We start from the raw sequence: 14,892 nt of genomic DNA, 5'->3' as shown, positions 1-14,892 counted from the left end.
ACAACTACGAGATGAGCGGACATGAACGACCAAACAAAGCGGTATATATACAACTGGGATAGTCGGAGTTTTCTGTCAGTTTCTCTGAGTGGCCGAGATGTGAGGATTACGGGCGAAGAACGTGAAAGCAATTATGCAATTATTAATCTTGAAAATGATGATGATGACGATGCAACAACTTTTGTCTGATAAATCGATTAAAAATACACAACAACACAGAATAATTCTGTGTCGTTTTCTTTGATTTTTAATATAAATCATTTGCCACCAAAACTACGTTTGTTACAGGGTCAGTGTCCTTATTGTTGCCGAACCAAAGCACTAAATGCATGAATGTTCGTAAATACGAGGAGCACTGAAAGCAGCAAGACATCGCCAGGGCACCGCCCCCAAATAACAACCTGACGTCATGAATCTGTAATATGGGGGTTTTCTGCACTGAAAAAGGACGCCTAGCCAAAGTCCCGTTTTCTGGTCTGGCTCTTACAATATATCCCAGATTTCAGTGAAGTATTTGACGGTAAAGCCACCTTAACTTATTTGCTAGATAAACGCTGTTTAGTTTGACAGAAATATTTATGACTTAAGTATACATAAGTACACATAAGTAGTAAGTAGTATCAAACTGAGGAGGTGTTTCAAAGGGGAAAACAGTGCTTTTTTGAAAATATAATATTTTTGTTGATATTGTTGGTTGTTTTCCCGATGATGATCGCTGACTGGTGGTCATAGTTTAACCATCTTTTTAAAAAAATCTCTACTTCATTGGTCACAGTGCCTCCCATGTCTGATAATTCCAGTACAGCTAAACATTTTATGAGCTGGAGAACTTTTTAGCAAGAGGATCCAGGCCTATGCTTGAATTTCCTGTCTTTCAGCAGAGAGGTAACTAATATGGCCCTACTAGACAACATAGCCGTTTGTGGTTGTTTTGATCAAGGTGAGGAATTTATTGAATGGCATTCTAGGAATACCAACCAAGTATAAGCCTAACCCACATATGAAGCTTAGTAGTTGATTTGCATTTTGAAATATGTCCAAGTATGTATACAATTTGCTTGTAGTGGCTGCAAACCTCTCAACAAAGAGATAGTAACCTCCTAACACATACAGTAGAGACACACCCAAGCTATGGGCCCATTTTTGGGAGTTTGCAATGTACTTGTTACTTGTTCTTATCTGTATTTGTGTCCTTTGTCACAAACCAGTCTGTTAAAACTGATTTATAACAAAATCTGACTTGACTTGATAAACTGTCATGACTCAAAAGTGTGAATCGGTGGATGCGACTGTCTTGGTACCCTTGATATATATCATACATATTCCTCTATTTCCAAAAACTCACCCATACAAAGATGCTCTAAACGAACCAGCATTCAACTTTTGTAATGCCGAATGCTTTATGTTAAAAGCTGCGTAGCTAGATGGCCGACTGGAGCTAAACCACTAACAAAGTTTTAAGACAGTATACAAAACACACTGTACACTTAATTCACACCTCTCCTCCGAGGCACAGCAGGGGGGGTGGGTGTGTGTGTGTGTGTGTGGGGGTGGGGTGGGGTGGTGGAACATGCCATGGGAGAGGGGAAGGAAGAGTGAGCAGAGCGAGAGTGGATAGACACACCCAGGCCAACAAAGTGTGAGAGACAGAAAGTAATGAGCCTGTGTTGAGCAAGAGGAGGGTGTGGCTTTCTTACACAGGGAAAACAGATAAGCTGAGTTTGCCTAGTGGAGGCAGAGGGGCAGGAGTCACAATCCTGAACAGACAGGCGTATACTTTCACTCTGCTGCGCTCACACACAATCCTGGCACACACACTCCACTTCTTACACACTCTCACTCTTGCTCTTTCTGGCGCATTCTTCCAGCAGTTTGGATCAAGGCTGCAGGGGGAGGCAGCTTCCACCACAGAGAAATAAAAAAAAAGAAACACACACACAAGAGGACAGCTCAACAAAGACTTCAACAAGCAGACATGAAGGACAAAGTGAAGAGAGGAGGAAGAAATCAGGCAAAAACTGGTGAGAAATCACTGCGGTGTGTTTTTTCTTTACTGCTCCTCTCTGTTTCTCTCGCACTTTTCTCCTCTTCCTTCTTTTTTCGCCTGCTGCCTCCCTCGCTGGAGAATGTAAGGAGGGTGGGAGATTTGGCACCGCACTGCTGCTCTGAATAAGCTTCAGTGCTCTTCTCTGCTTTAGGCAGCTTCTTGATTTGTAAATGTCACCAGGAGAATATGCCATGTTTCCCAACTTCAACTCAACTCCTCAACTGTAACTCGTATGGTGAAAAACCTCACACAAAAATACTTACTGTGTCATACTTGGAAACCCTGGCAAAACTGGGAATATTCTTGTCTTTTTAGCAGTAGTAAGTTGATCATTATTTCAGAGCCAACCAATTATTATTATTGCATTAGTAGAGTACAGGTAGCTTTTCTTTTAAATTTTACACAACCTCTCCTTCTCATAATTGAAATTCAGGTAAAAGCAAAAACCCTTCCCTTGTCTTTTTGGTCCCAAAATTTCTAGTCTACCTTTTCATTTTCTTCTCCTCTCACACACTCACTAGTCTGCCATTTAACCTATTTTAACCCCTAGCTCTCCTCTTCTGCATGAGTGAGTGAAGGTAGTGCATGTTGGCCTTCCTCCCAGTGAGTATGCCCCGAGGTGTTTCTCCACGCAAAAGGACGCGTATCTCTGGAGGCAACAGGATGATTGTCAGGTTATATAATTTCAAGACACTCATTTGAATTTAACTGAATATAATGCTTCTATAATGTTACAATAAGAAATCAGGGGAAACATTTGCCTCCTTTTGTTGTTTAGGGTACAACCTCACCTATCACCGCCAAAATAAACTCATCAGAGCTGAAACAATACTGCGTTCAGTAGTAAGGCAGCAGCTCCAATAGGAAAGAGGCTGATGGCGGAGGGGCCTTCCTCCAGCCAATCACAAACACACAAACTATTTGCTGGGTGCTGTCCAGGCATAAAGTAGTCCCAGATTGACAAGAGGCACTGGTGAATTAGAATGGTCTAAAATCTTCTAGGTTGTGTGCACATTGAATTTTGTGCTTGTCTGTGCACATGCCATAGGTGTAATGTACATATATGCATACATGCAAGCAGGCACTCCTGCCAAGGTACATGTTTGTTAGTTTATGTCTTTAGCATTGTGCTGTTTCCACATGCCAGTGTTAGGTGTGGTTGTCCCTTCACCCTGAGATGACATGAAAGCTCAGGCAAATTCAACAGGTTTAGTCACACTTCAGGTTGAGGAACACGCTGGGTCCTGCTCTCCCTCCGCTTCTTGTATGCCTGCATGTATGTGTGAGACACACCCCACTTTCACTTTCTCATACGTTTCACATATAAACTCACACTCACCCTCGGGCACTCACACACACACACACACACACACACTTTAGCCCAGCTCATGATGATTTTAGAGGAGATTTAGTGTTCTTGTTTGATGCTGCAGCCAAGCGCTTTTGAGCAGCAGATCTAAAAACAGGCTTCTCGGAAGTTACTTCATCATCTTTTTAAAGGACGGAGTCTGAAGATAATCAGTCACGATTATCATTCATTCATTCATTCATTTCTATGCTCGCTTAAGCCTTTTCACCGTCATTGCGGGATGGAGCTTGTCCCAACATGTATCAGGCAGAAGGCAGGGAAACACCCTGGACAGGTTGCCAATCAATTTTGTTTCTCTGATTTTTCCTCCAAACAGATATGATCACCCTGACTGGTGGGAAAGGGGCTGTTGGCAGGAAGCAGGAGGAGGACACATCCTTCCTTGTGAAGATCCAGGGAGCAGGAGTGGAGCCATTTGAGCTGCCGGTAAAACCCGAAGCCAGAGTGTTATCTCCACTCAGATATTGTTCTCACCCTCTCATTCCCTCTCTTGTAATAATAAGACTTCACAAGTGATAGTGAGATGATGGAAGCTGAGGGTAATATGTGGTGTTGTACTGCAGATCTAATGAAAATGCACGTTTACAACAGTTCACAATCCTTATCTTGTGCCTGTAGCATATAGCTGTAATTTTTGTTAATGTGAACAACGTACATTGCACATTTGGAACGTCTGCACACAGTTCTGCTCACATGTTCTTCCATTTGTATGTAACAGCTTTATGGATGAGGATATAAGGTTGCACCCATCTGCTTCTAACATGTAAAACTGTCAACAAAGATGCTTTATCTTTATTTATGCATCTTTTGTAGTATTTTCAATATGTTCTCTCTTTATAATTGTTTGCTGTATTATCTGCAATACTCTGTATTTGTTCTATTCTTGTATATATCCTTCTCTCTACTGTTGTGACTACTCAATTTTCCCACAGCAATCACTGAATTTTCATCTAATATGGGCATTTATGTTCTGTGGCCATGTGTTGGTGTGTTAAACCATGTGTCTTTACAGATCCATGGATTTTGGCTCGTTCAGGATGCAGTGATGGCCCTGCTTTCCAGAGAGGAGGTGTGTCCACGCTCCAGCCTGTCACTGGCGCTCGCTGGCACGACTCTGGACCCCCTTGCAGAACTGCAAAGCCTGAAGGGGCTTAAACCAGGATCCATCCTCCGCCTGGTTGAAGGTAGCATTGTTTTCTCTCTTCTCTCACTTTCTTTCTTCTCTCTCTTGTTCACTCTCCCTCTCGCTCTCAGTTCAGCTTTATTTCCATTCGGCATTTTCAGCATGAAATGCATGAACAGTCATTGTCAAAGTCAAATCAGTTCAAACAAGGATTGTCCCAAGGCTTTATGGGTTCATTTAGTGGAACCCTATGAGTAGCTGCTCTTCTCTTGGAGTTTCTTTCATTTCAATAGCGGAGGTTGCTTCTGCTATGTCCTTTTTGAATAATTGTTATTTATGGTGATTAGTCTACTTCTGCATGCATTGTTGATATCATAACTGTGTACTCAAGCTATAAATTCAGAAGTCAACTGGTAGAGTGTTAGGGGCTTTTGCATAATTCTAGCTTTCTCTTCTGTGTTATTGACAGTCTTGCCCTAATTTCTTATGATTCCCCAAGATACTAAGATTTTGTTGTTAGCCTTTCTCAGCATGTTATAGTTTTTTTAACATTCATCTGTTCTGTTATACAGTTTATACATCATCTAGCTGTTGTCTGGCCTTTTTATGAACAAGTTGATCGGGCTGTGATCTTAGAGAGGGGATTTGAGGCTTGAGTTGGAGTAATTTGCTCTTTGACAGAGCTTGAGCAGATTTTTCCTATTCTTACTGACCACTCTTGTGCCACAGCTATTTTGTGTGGAGCAAAGTAACTGTATTGGTTAGGTTTAGTACGGGGAGCATTTGTATTTGTCTCCCTGTGTGGTGGTTGTTCAGGCATTAAAATCACAGACAGCTGCTACATTATGGCAAATCTATAACTTTTCAACAGGGATGATGTAATGTAGGATAGCATAGGTGTAATAGGGGATTGCATCTCTCTCTGTGGGTATAAGTATCTAGTTTTTACTCTTATTTATGTGTGGCTATCTTCAAATTTAATAATTTGTAATTTATGAATTAATATAACATAATTGTACCAGGATGTTAGAACTCCTGAGTTTCTGTACTTATATTTGACTGATATTGGTTGTATTGACTCATATTGTTATGATAATGATTTGCACTGTGGGTCAGTTATGGTTATTATGTCTGATGTACAAAATCAGGATCTCAGTAAGAATAATTCTAAGCATAATTTTCTTCGCCTCCATCTCCCAATCCTCCTTCACACATACTCTAAAGTCACTCTCAGTTCTATGTAAAATAGCTGACTCACGTTTTGTGTTCCAACATGTCAAAGAGGTTTACAGTCGCGGAGATTACATCTATATGCCAACCAGTTAGTCCATCTCTCACCCTCTAGCTGTTTAAGCAATGAAACAAATAAACCTGCAGCCCGTTCTCTGATATGAACCCTGTCAGATTTGTGTCTATTGGAACAGGAATTGTTGATTGATGCTTTGCATTATAAACAATTTACAATGCAGTTAGAAGAGGGAGGCATGGTTCATGTGTGGAAACAAAGCAGTCAGTCACAGTGAAATGAAAAACTCATATCATTGTAGATACAAGGTTTTTGTCGGACACCAAACATATTCTTCCTAAAATATTGGACAGTTTTAATCAAGATTGCCACAGTACCACAACCTCAACATAAATATCATTGAGGTCTAAAATAACAAACATTCAAGTCCACTAAATCATTCATGGATTGTTAGTGGATCAACTGTACAAAATGTTATTTGTTGACATCCCATATTAGAGTCTTGGTTCTCTGGATTATGGTTGTAAAAGAGAGTTGTTCATGTTCACAAATTCATCAAACCTTCCAAGACCATTATGCAAATTAGTTTTTTCATTGTGGGTTTTCCCTTCTTTGTAATTTACCATATTAATCATTCATTGTTGTGACAGTTGGACAAAGAAGGCCTGTCTAACTGTTGTGTTAACCGCTGTGTGCCGTTGCAGAGCCCTACACTTCCCGCTCAGCCAGGATCCATCTGGGTCGTGTGCTGGAGCTGCTGAGAGCCTCTGGACCTCAGGATGCACTGAAAGAAGGACGCTCACCCAGTATACTGGAGACACTCACACACACACACACCCCAGGTACGCACACATACGGTGCACTTACACACAAAGACACAAAATTAGGCTTGTTAAAGCTCACACTGAAATACAAATTCAAACAGTTCGAGCAGTAAAAGAGTAAAAGAATTGAATCTCCTCCTTCTTTTCTACTGGTGCAGACTCTGGTTTAACTAATGGAAAGAGCTTGAAGCGCTCATCAAGCAACACGAAAACAGAGCCGACCAATCAGGACGGAGCTCCTCCTGAGTACCTCCTCCCTGGATCAGCAGAGAGACCGCTGATGGTTCTGCTACCACATAGCTCCCAGCCTGAGGTACATGCAAAGCCAGGATCTGTTTTCACACTGGTTCCTGAACACACACACACACACACACACACTCACCATGACTTTATATTTCTCTGATCAGGTTCCCAGCTGTCTGAGGGACGTGTCGCTCAGTTGTTGGAATCCGCCCCCTGGACACAGGAAGCTGCAGGGAGACTTCCTGTACATCACTGTGGTGACAGTGGAGGGACGCCGGTGTGAGATCACATCATGTCCAAGAGGTTTCTATCTCAACAGGTAAGGAATTTGTTGCTGTGATGATTGCCTCCTGTAGTAAATCCTAAACTGAGAGTGTGTGACAGTCTCATAATGCATCAAGCTGGGATTTGATTCACGTTTAGGCCTTGAATGATTCATTATGGACCCTTCTGTATTCCCTGCTCTCTCCCCGTCTCTCTCTTAGGTCTACAGAAGAAGTGTTTGATCCTCGTCCCGCGCAGTCTTCCCCAGTTTGCCACTGCTTCACTGACCTACTCTGTCACATCAGCCCTAACTTCAAACAAAGCCTCACCACTCTCAAAAACAGGTAACACTAACACTCACGCATGTAGGAAACACAGATACCATTTTGCCGTACTCCTAATAGTGGAGTTCAGAGAGATTAATAGACCAAAACGTTGACACTATAAATCGGTCCATTCCAAAACCTGCATTTACAATGAGTGTGACATAAGTGGTTTCTGGTTGTTCTGTTCCCCAGTAGGTCTCAGTTGCCTCCAGCAGAGGTGATGCCCACTCCTTACCGCACCCTGAGCTGGCTGGGACCCTCCTGTGCCTCCCGCACACACAAGAACTCCTTCAGCAGGCTGGGCCTGGACGAACCGGCAGCAACACAGGTTCTTTACAACAGAGGACAGTTGTTTGCTATTCATGAGTCAGTGTAGTGTGCTGCTGATAGTAATACTGACTATTATGTGTGCATGTGTTTGTGCATGTGTGTACATATAGGCTCCAGACTGGAATGAGGAGTTGCAAGCAGCCAGAGATCTTCCACAGGGAAGTCTGGAGGAGAGGCTGCAGAGAGACAGATCTCTGCTTCAGGTAACGATCAAAGCTCTATAATTTAGCTCACGACAACAGCAAGACAGTCCAGAAACCTTGTCATCTATTATCTCTTGTTTGTTCACTCGCCTTCTGTCTTTCTCACCTTCTCTCTCACATCTTTCCTCAGGTAAACAGTGCATTTGTGTGGGCTGTGGGTCAGGGGGCAGAGACTGTGATAGATGGCTTTGTGGACCCAGTCAATGGAAACCTCGAGGACCCTGCTTTCCTGTGGGGGGGTCTGTTCATGAGCCAGGGGGCAGCGAGTGCGGCGCTTGGTGGGGAAAGGGGCCGCAGGTGAGAAAAAACGACGAGGATGTAAATTTGAATGCTCTTAATTGTGTGTAAAGGTGTTATGGGCCTAAGTGTTTCACTAAAACCACTGTACCAACATATTGTGTCTGAGAAGATGCAGATATAATATAGAATGGCTGTTATTTCACTTTTAAAAAGACAACTTATCGTCAGGACTTCACAGTGCGCAGACAATTTAAACGGATCCTCATATTCCACCTGCAGGGCTGCGCAGAGGCTGGAGCTGAGAGGAGTGCAAGCCTACAGTGACCTTGAGGGGGCGCTACAGGGGCTACACACCCTGCCCACGGCCACTGTAGACTACAGAGGAGTGCGTCTGTCTGCCCAGGGTCTGGCCCCCGGCTTGGAAGGCTCAGAGCAGGACCAGGACTCTTCTGCTCCCTCAAGGTACGCCCCTGTGGACCCGTTACACTTGTGTGTGTTTTCTGCTGATAAATGACAGTATGTGTCTGTCAAAAACAAATATAAAAACAAAAAAATCCACTGGACTTAAAATGAAGAGTTGAAGCCTCTCGGATGAGTGGTAAAACATCTTCAACTCTTCATTTTACGTCCAGTGGATTTTGTTTTTCTATATCGTTTGGACATCTTACTACCTGGATGACTGAAATAAACCTACACAGACATAGAGCATGTGTCTTACTTCTTCTGCTTGTATACTTTTTTTTTCAGGGGCTTGCTGTACGGGGTGAACGCGGGGCCCCAGGAGTCGCCGCAGCGCAGACGGCTCCTAGAGCTCCTGGCCCAGTCCGCCAAAGCCCTCGCTCTCCAGAGGCACGCTGTCATGGCACCCAACAGTCACCAGGTACCGCTGTTCACCTCAGTGGACGCCCAGGGGCTGCTGGGGGCCGATGGTAGGTACTACCTGCTGGACCTGTTCAGGAGCCTCCCGGCCGATGCCAACTACTGTCCCGAGGTGCAGACAGAGGGCAAGGAAAGCCCTGGAGAAGAGGAGGGGAAAGACGGCCGCGAAGAGGAAGGGGAGAAGACGAGTTGTGTAAAAGAGGAAGGCTGGCCGGAGAATTACCGCTCAGACTCTGGGCTGCCGAAGAGCTTTCCTCACGGCCTCTGTAGACTGAGGCCGGAGCTGCTGCAGGCCTTCATCCAGCACAAGTGAGTTCTGCACTCAGTGTAAAAAATGGTCTTCAACTCAGTGTTTAAAGTGTTTCACAAAGTTAAAGTGTTGTTTCTTTCCTCACTCCCTGTTTTAGGCATTCCCAGTTCACCCAACGTGTCAGGGAGAGGATGGAGGAGAACGGAGGCTTTGAAGAATGTGCAACAGCTTGTAAGAAGTGTTTCAACAGATCTAATTGAATGGCAACTATAATAATTCATACAGATTTTGGCCATTTTTTACCTAACAAATGGTTCTATATGTGCAGGTGACTCTCGAGGCACTGATGCAGTACGAGCTGCTTGTAAGGATGTGGGCTCCGTTAGCGACATCATCTTTGAGATGCGCTTCAACCCAAACATCTTTTCCACAGGTACCAAGTGAAACCACATACACACACACACACACACACACACACACACACACACACAGAGAAACACACAAATCTGTTGCTAAAATGTAAATGGCTTCTTGTTCTATGTGTTCAGGAGTGTCCTTCCCTAGCGGTGATAGTGAGAAAACCAAGCTGCAGGAGAGGTTATTGAGAGAAGCTGCAGCTTTCATCATCACACAACAGATACCGGCCTTTGTAAGTGGATCCCTTGTGTACATGCTATTAACACACATCTATTGTAAACATGAAACAAGCTCACCATATGTCTCCATGTGTGTGTTTTGCAGGTGGAGTATTGCCTGCAGGGCAGTGAGGCACCCATGGATGGAGCTTCACTGAAACAGGCGCTGCACCAGAGAGGCATCAACCTCCGGTATCTGGGCCATGTGATCAAGGCCATCAGCCAATCAGAGCACAGGGAGCGCCTGAGGCATATAACGGTGTGTTTGTGCTTTAGTCAAAATTTTTCTTGCTGATGTAACTGCTCTCTCTAACTGTCCATTCTCTCATGCCTCCCTCTATCTTCACCAGAGATTGGTCATAGCTGAAATTGTGATCCGTTCAACGAGGAGAATATTCAACAGTTTCCTCCAGGTAATCTACGATACAGTGTGTATTCCTGTCCATTCTTATGTTTGCACACAATACTAGAGCAGGAGTGGGTCAGATGCTCCACAAAGAGTGAATCGTAGCCTCCGGTCATGTCTTTGCAGGGCGTGGAGGTGCCTAGTCTCTCTGCAGCTGTCAGTCACTTCCTCTGCTGCCTATTGGTTCCCCACTTCAGTCCCACCCCAGTGGGGGAGGAGTCTAAGAAGAAGTCGAGGCGGCGTGGCCGAGGGGCCGGGGCCTCTGACAGCACGCCCTGGAGCACGCTCACCGGGGCTGAGCTGTGGAACCTGGTCTGCCAGGATGCTGTCGAGACATATGACATATCTGACAGCCTGGGGTGAGGACGCGGCCTTTGTTTGTTCTGACTCTGTGTTTGTTAGTTATGCAATTGTTCAGTGTCATTCTCAGAATAACACCTGTCTGTTTCCTCTGTGACAGCTCGGGTCCTAACCACCTGGTAGAGCACTACGGGCTGCAAAAGCTGTCTCTGCTGAGAGAGTTCTGCCTGAAGACTGGAGTACAGGTAACACATATCTGAAATATGAATAGTACAAAGACACCTCTCATGTTATTACCCAGTTAAAAATAGTCACAAGATTATCTGAAACACAAATATATTGTTTAAGTCTCATGTCTTAGTCATATATACAGTATAGCTGTGTTGTGCAGCATTTTGGTCATATTCACTGCTTCTGTGTCTACGCCAGCTGAGACTGAGAGACTACTTCCTCGACAACCAAAGCAAAGCTCCCATTGGTTCTGATGACATCCTCAACATCTTCCCCGTCGTCAAGCACATTCACATGCCGACTTCGGACGCGTCAAAAGCATTCCGCGCTGCACAGAACTCCATTCAGAAAGGTGGGGCTATGAAGATGGACACTTTACAAAAGCTTCCATGCTGCAAATTCATTTTTCTGTAATCTCTGTGTACACTGTGTTTATTTTGAACTAAATCTGAATGAATAGAACTGTCGGCACAAAGTGACTGTGTGTGTTTCCCAACTGAAGGTTTGTTGGATCAGGCCCATGAGTGTCTGAAAGAGGCAGCCTACCTGTTTGGTAGGGTGTGTGACGACCTGCACCCAGAGGCCTGTCACTGCCTCAGCCTGCTGGCCAAGGTGGCCTTCCTGCAGGGACAGGCAGCAGAGGTACGTCTGTCTGTTCCACAACTCTTCACTATTACTCTGCTGGTTGAAAGCTTTGGTTTTACAACACCTCGTCCCTAAACCATGTGTGTCAGTGTGTGAAACTCTGGTTGTCGGTATGTGTCCGCACAAGGGCTGGGCGATATGGTTGAAATCAGTATCACAAAAATATAATATAAAAATAAATATAATATTGAATTATTCAATATCGATATATATCATGATATATTACATTATACAACAGTTATATATCAATATATTACGATATGGCTCATGCAAAATCATGTTAAATAATCAAATTAATGTTCATCAAATTGAACTGAATGGTAAGGTGTGTTAGGTGTGATGTCAAACAAAACTGAAATTTTCAAATAATATTCTATAATATACTTAAAATGTTTCATACCTCATTTTGTCTGGTCTGCGCCAATGTCACCAAGACAGACTCCTGTGCATTTGTTGCATTTGCCGATTAAAGTGATTCTGATTCTCAATATATGTGAAGCTAGCCATTAAATCTTCCATTACTGTGACTTCCTCCGTTCTCCAGGCCCGCAGTGTCCAACTGAAAGCAGTCGTCATCAGCGAGAGAGTGCTTGGCTTTGACCATCCCAACACCATCCAGCAATATGTGAGTATAGCTACACATTTTGTATATGTACTGCGTTGTGTGGGTGCGGTTTGTTTATTATGACTGTATTTCTTATGCAGGCCCTCTTGGCTGTGTATGCGTATGCTGGAGGGGAGAATGTCCTGGCCCAGAAGTGTCTCCTCAGAGCTCGGCTGCTGATGCTAACGGTCCACGGAGAGGATCATCCCTACACCGCCACACTGGATGTAGGTCGACAACAGCAACCCCTTAATGCTTTCCCCTTGTGCTTGTTTGCTGACTTGTGTTCTTCTGTGTGACTGACACTCCTCTCTCTGTTTCTCTTAGAGCTGTCTGGGGTTGGTGCTGGCAGGAGAACAGGCAGAACAGTACCTAAAGAACGCGCTCAGACTCAACGTTTCCTTCTTTGGCCCCAGAGATCTGCATACCGCACTCACGTAATTTGATAAAACCATATATAGCATGCACTGTATTTTGTGTAAGGGGTTGTTTCTCCCCTTTTCCAACCTCTTCCCTGACTGTTTGTGTCCCTGTTTTCCCTCTGTCCAGGCAGCACCTGTTGTCCCAGTGCATGTGCAGTAAGGGCGACTACCGATCTGCTATGAACCATGAAAAAGAGGCTCTCGCTGCTTTCACCTTGATGGTGAGTATCCCCGTGTGTGTATGTGTGTGTGTGTGTGTGTGTGTGAGAGAGAGAGAGAGAGAGAGAGAGGATTGTCTGTGCATGTGATGTCTTATGGCTCTTCTCTTTCTCAGTTTGGTGAAGATCACCCGCAGACACGTTGCAGCACAGAGTTTCTGCGTACCATTACCCAGCAGGCAGTGCGGGTGGAGCGCTCTCTCAGACAGGCGGGAGCCGACTGCACGGAGCAAACAGTCGAGGTAGGCCTTTCATAGACTCAGGCACACAGGTTGTGTCCAATAACACTAGTCTCTTTGAATCTGAAGCAGTTTGGTGTTAACGCCCCTGTCCCGTCTGTCCTCAGTGTCTGACCCCCGGAACTGACACCTTACTGGAGCAGATGGTCCTGGTCACAGGGATCAGGAAGAATACACAGAGGTGATCAGTCAACACATAATGCAATATATAATATGTTTGTTAGAGCAATTTGTTGATGCTGGGGTGTCCTGGTGCATACGATGTACCTACAACGTCCTGGGTTTTAATCCGGCTCATCTCCCTCTCTCTCTCTCTCTCTCTCTCTCTCTCTCTCTCTCACACACATATTTTCTGTCTCTCTCCAATGTGAAACTATCCAATCAAGCAGAAAAAAAAATAATAATCTGCCAAAAAATATAATCTGTAAAAAAAAACTTGTTAGGTTAAGGCTATGCGTCACCTTTCTCTATGGATTAAATAAAAGTGAAGAGTTTTGTTCCAACATGAGATTCACCATTTGAAAAAGTCTCACCTACTGCTAAAAATGAATGCTAGCACAAAATTACAACAAGATTGCTTTCGTTAAAGGATTGTAGATAACTTGCGTCCATGGTTGACAAAATGATAACATTTTTACAGACTTCATGCACTATATTTTAGAGATACTGAATGATGAATTTCAGATATTTATTTCTAAAATGGATATATAGTGTTTTGAAAATGAACTCTTCAAGTACAGTTGTGTGCTTCTGTGCCTTTTTATTAGGTGTGAAACCACTCATGAATACATTGTGTTTTCTTAGTGACAGGCTCCAGGAGTTTAAGCAGAAACTAATGGAACAGAGGGCAGCAGAGGCAAGAGAAGAGGCAAACAAAGTAACTGACGAGCCTGCCGCCTCAGAGACTGAGAAAGGAGGAGAACCAAGCTCGGATAAAGAAACAGGATGCGGGAAGGAAGTCGAGGATGGAGGAAGCCCAGCTGAGAAGAATGCCAAAGAGAGCCAAGATGACCAGCCAGTGGAAGAGACCGCAGTGGAGAGCGCTGCCATAACACCAGCTAATGGTCATGTAGTGGAGCCAGCTGAACAAAACCCAAATGAAGAGAAAACAGCAGTAGATAGAGGAGACAGTGAGCATAGTGGCACGCCAGCTTCAGATGCTGAGCTCAAAGTAACAGTGAACGGGGAGGCAGAGGTTAAGTGTGCAGGAGAGGAGACTGAGACCCACACAGCAAATGAAGAGGAGAGCAGGACAGACGAGGGAGGGAAGGAATCTGAGGAAACAGTCAATGAGATGAAGAGGTCAGATGAGGTTAACGGTGATATGAATGGAGTCCTGGACATGACTGCTGACCCATTAGAACTTAAGAGTAAAGAGGCCTTGGCAGATGTTGTCGTTTCCAAAGCCATCATAGCCAATCAAACAGGAGACAGAGACACAGCAGTCAATGGAGTAGCAGAGGGAAGTGTCACAGTCAATGGAATAGCTGAAGAGTGAGAACATATGAAACCAGGAAAAACAGTGTTGTAGTGAGGTTTTCCCCGAGTCACTGCTGTAGGATGAAGCTTTCCCTCCTCCCTTCCTTCATTCCTAAATGGATAAAGTTAGGAGTAAGGGAGATCTCATTTGGTCCACTGAGCATGGAGCAGAGAATAAGAGAAGACAGAGAGTGAGAGGATGAGTGTTACTTGCTGTTGGAGAGATTATTACTGATACTGGGAGAGGGCTGTACTGTTGAGGGCTACTTTTTCATCAATAAACTTTTTACTCTGTTGAATCGACTATGTGCTTCTTCCTCTTCAATAGTGACCTTATTGTTTTTGGTTCATAGAAAATAAACCTGCCTA

General features: G+C 44.2%; 1 protein-coding gene across 4 annotated transcripts; it reads left to right on the top strand.

Moving 5' to 3' along the window:
* The first annotated feature begins 1,750 nt into the window (after nt 1-1,750).
* LOC139912018 (clustered mitochondria protein homolog) lies at nt 1,751-14,822 on the top strand. Of its 4 annotated transcripts, none has more exons than XM_071899692.2 (28): nt 1,751-2,021; nt 3,733-3,842; nt 4,429-4,600; nt 6,490-6,627; nt 6,768-6,922; nt 7,017-7,171; nt 7,338-7,460; nt 7,638-7,770; nt 7,883-7,975; nt 8,106-8,272; nt 8,495-8,677; nt 8,963-9,403; nt 9,502-9,575; nt 9,673-9,777; nt 9,893-9,993; nt 10,086-10,238; nt 10,330-10,392; nt 10,512-10,744; nt 10,846-10,930; nt 11,115-11,268; nt 11,419-11,558; nt 12,106-12,186; nt 12,267-12,392; nt 12,493-12,602; nt 12,715-12,808; nt 12,922-13,047; nt 13,152-13,225; nt 13,849-14,822. In XM_071899692.2, exons 1-28 carry the CDS (start codon nt 1,976-1,978, stop codon nt 14,540-14,542), a joined length of 4,329 nt encoding a protein of 1,442 aa, XP_071755793.2. In that variant the 5' UTR covers nt 1,751-1,975; the 3' UTR covers nt 14,543-14,822. The 4 variants fall into 4 exon arrangements, with proteins under 4 accessions (XP_071755793.2, XP_078141138.1, XP_071755792.2 ...); XM_078285012.1 differs by having other exon boundaries at nt 8,429-8,677; XM_071899691.2 differs by having other exon boundaries at nt 7,635-7,770.
* Nucleotides 14,823-14,892: the final 70 nt, after the last annotated feature.

Source organism: Centroberyx gerrardi, chromosome 8 (assembly GCF_048128805.1).
Source record: "Centroberyx gerrardi isolate f3 chromosome 8, fCenGer3.hap1.cur.20231027, whole genome shotgun sequence".
Taxonomy (NCBI): Eukaryota; Metazoa; Chordata; class Actinopteri; order Beryciformes; family Berycidae; genus Centroberyx; species Centroberyx gerrardi.
The sequence above is the reverse complement of the archived record's forward strand: the minus strand, read 5'-3'. Positions and strand labels throughout refer to the sequence as shown.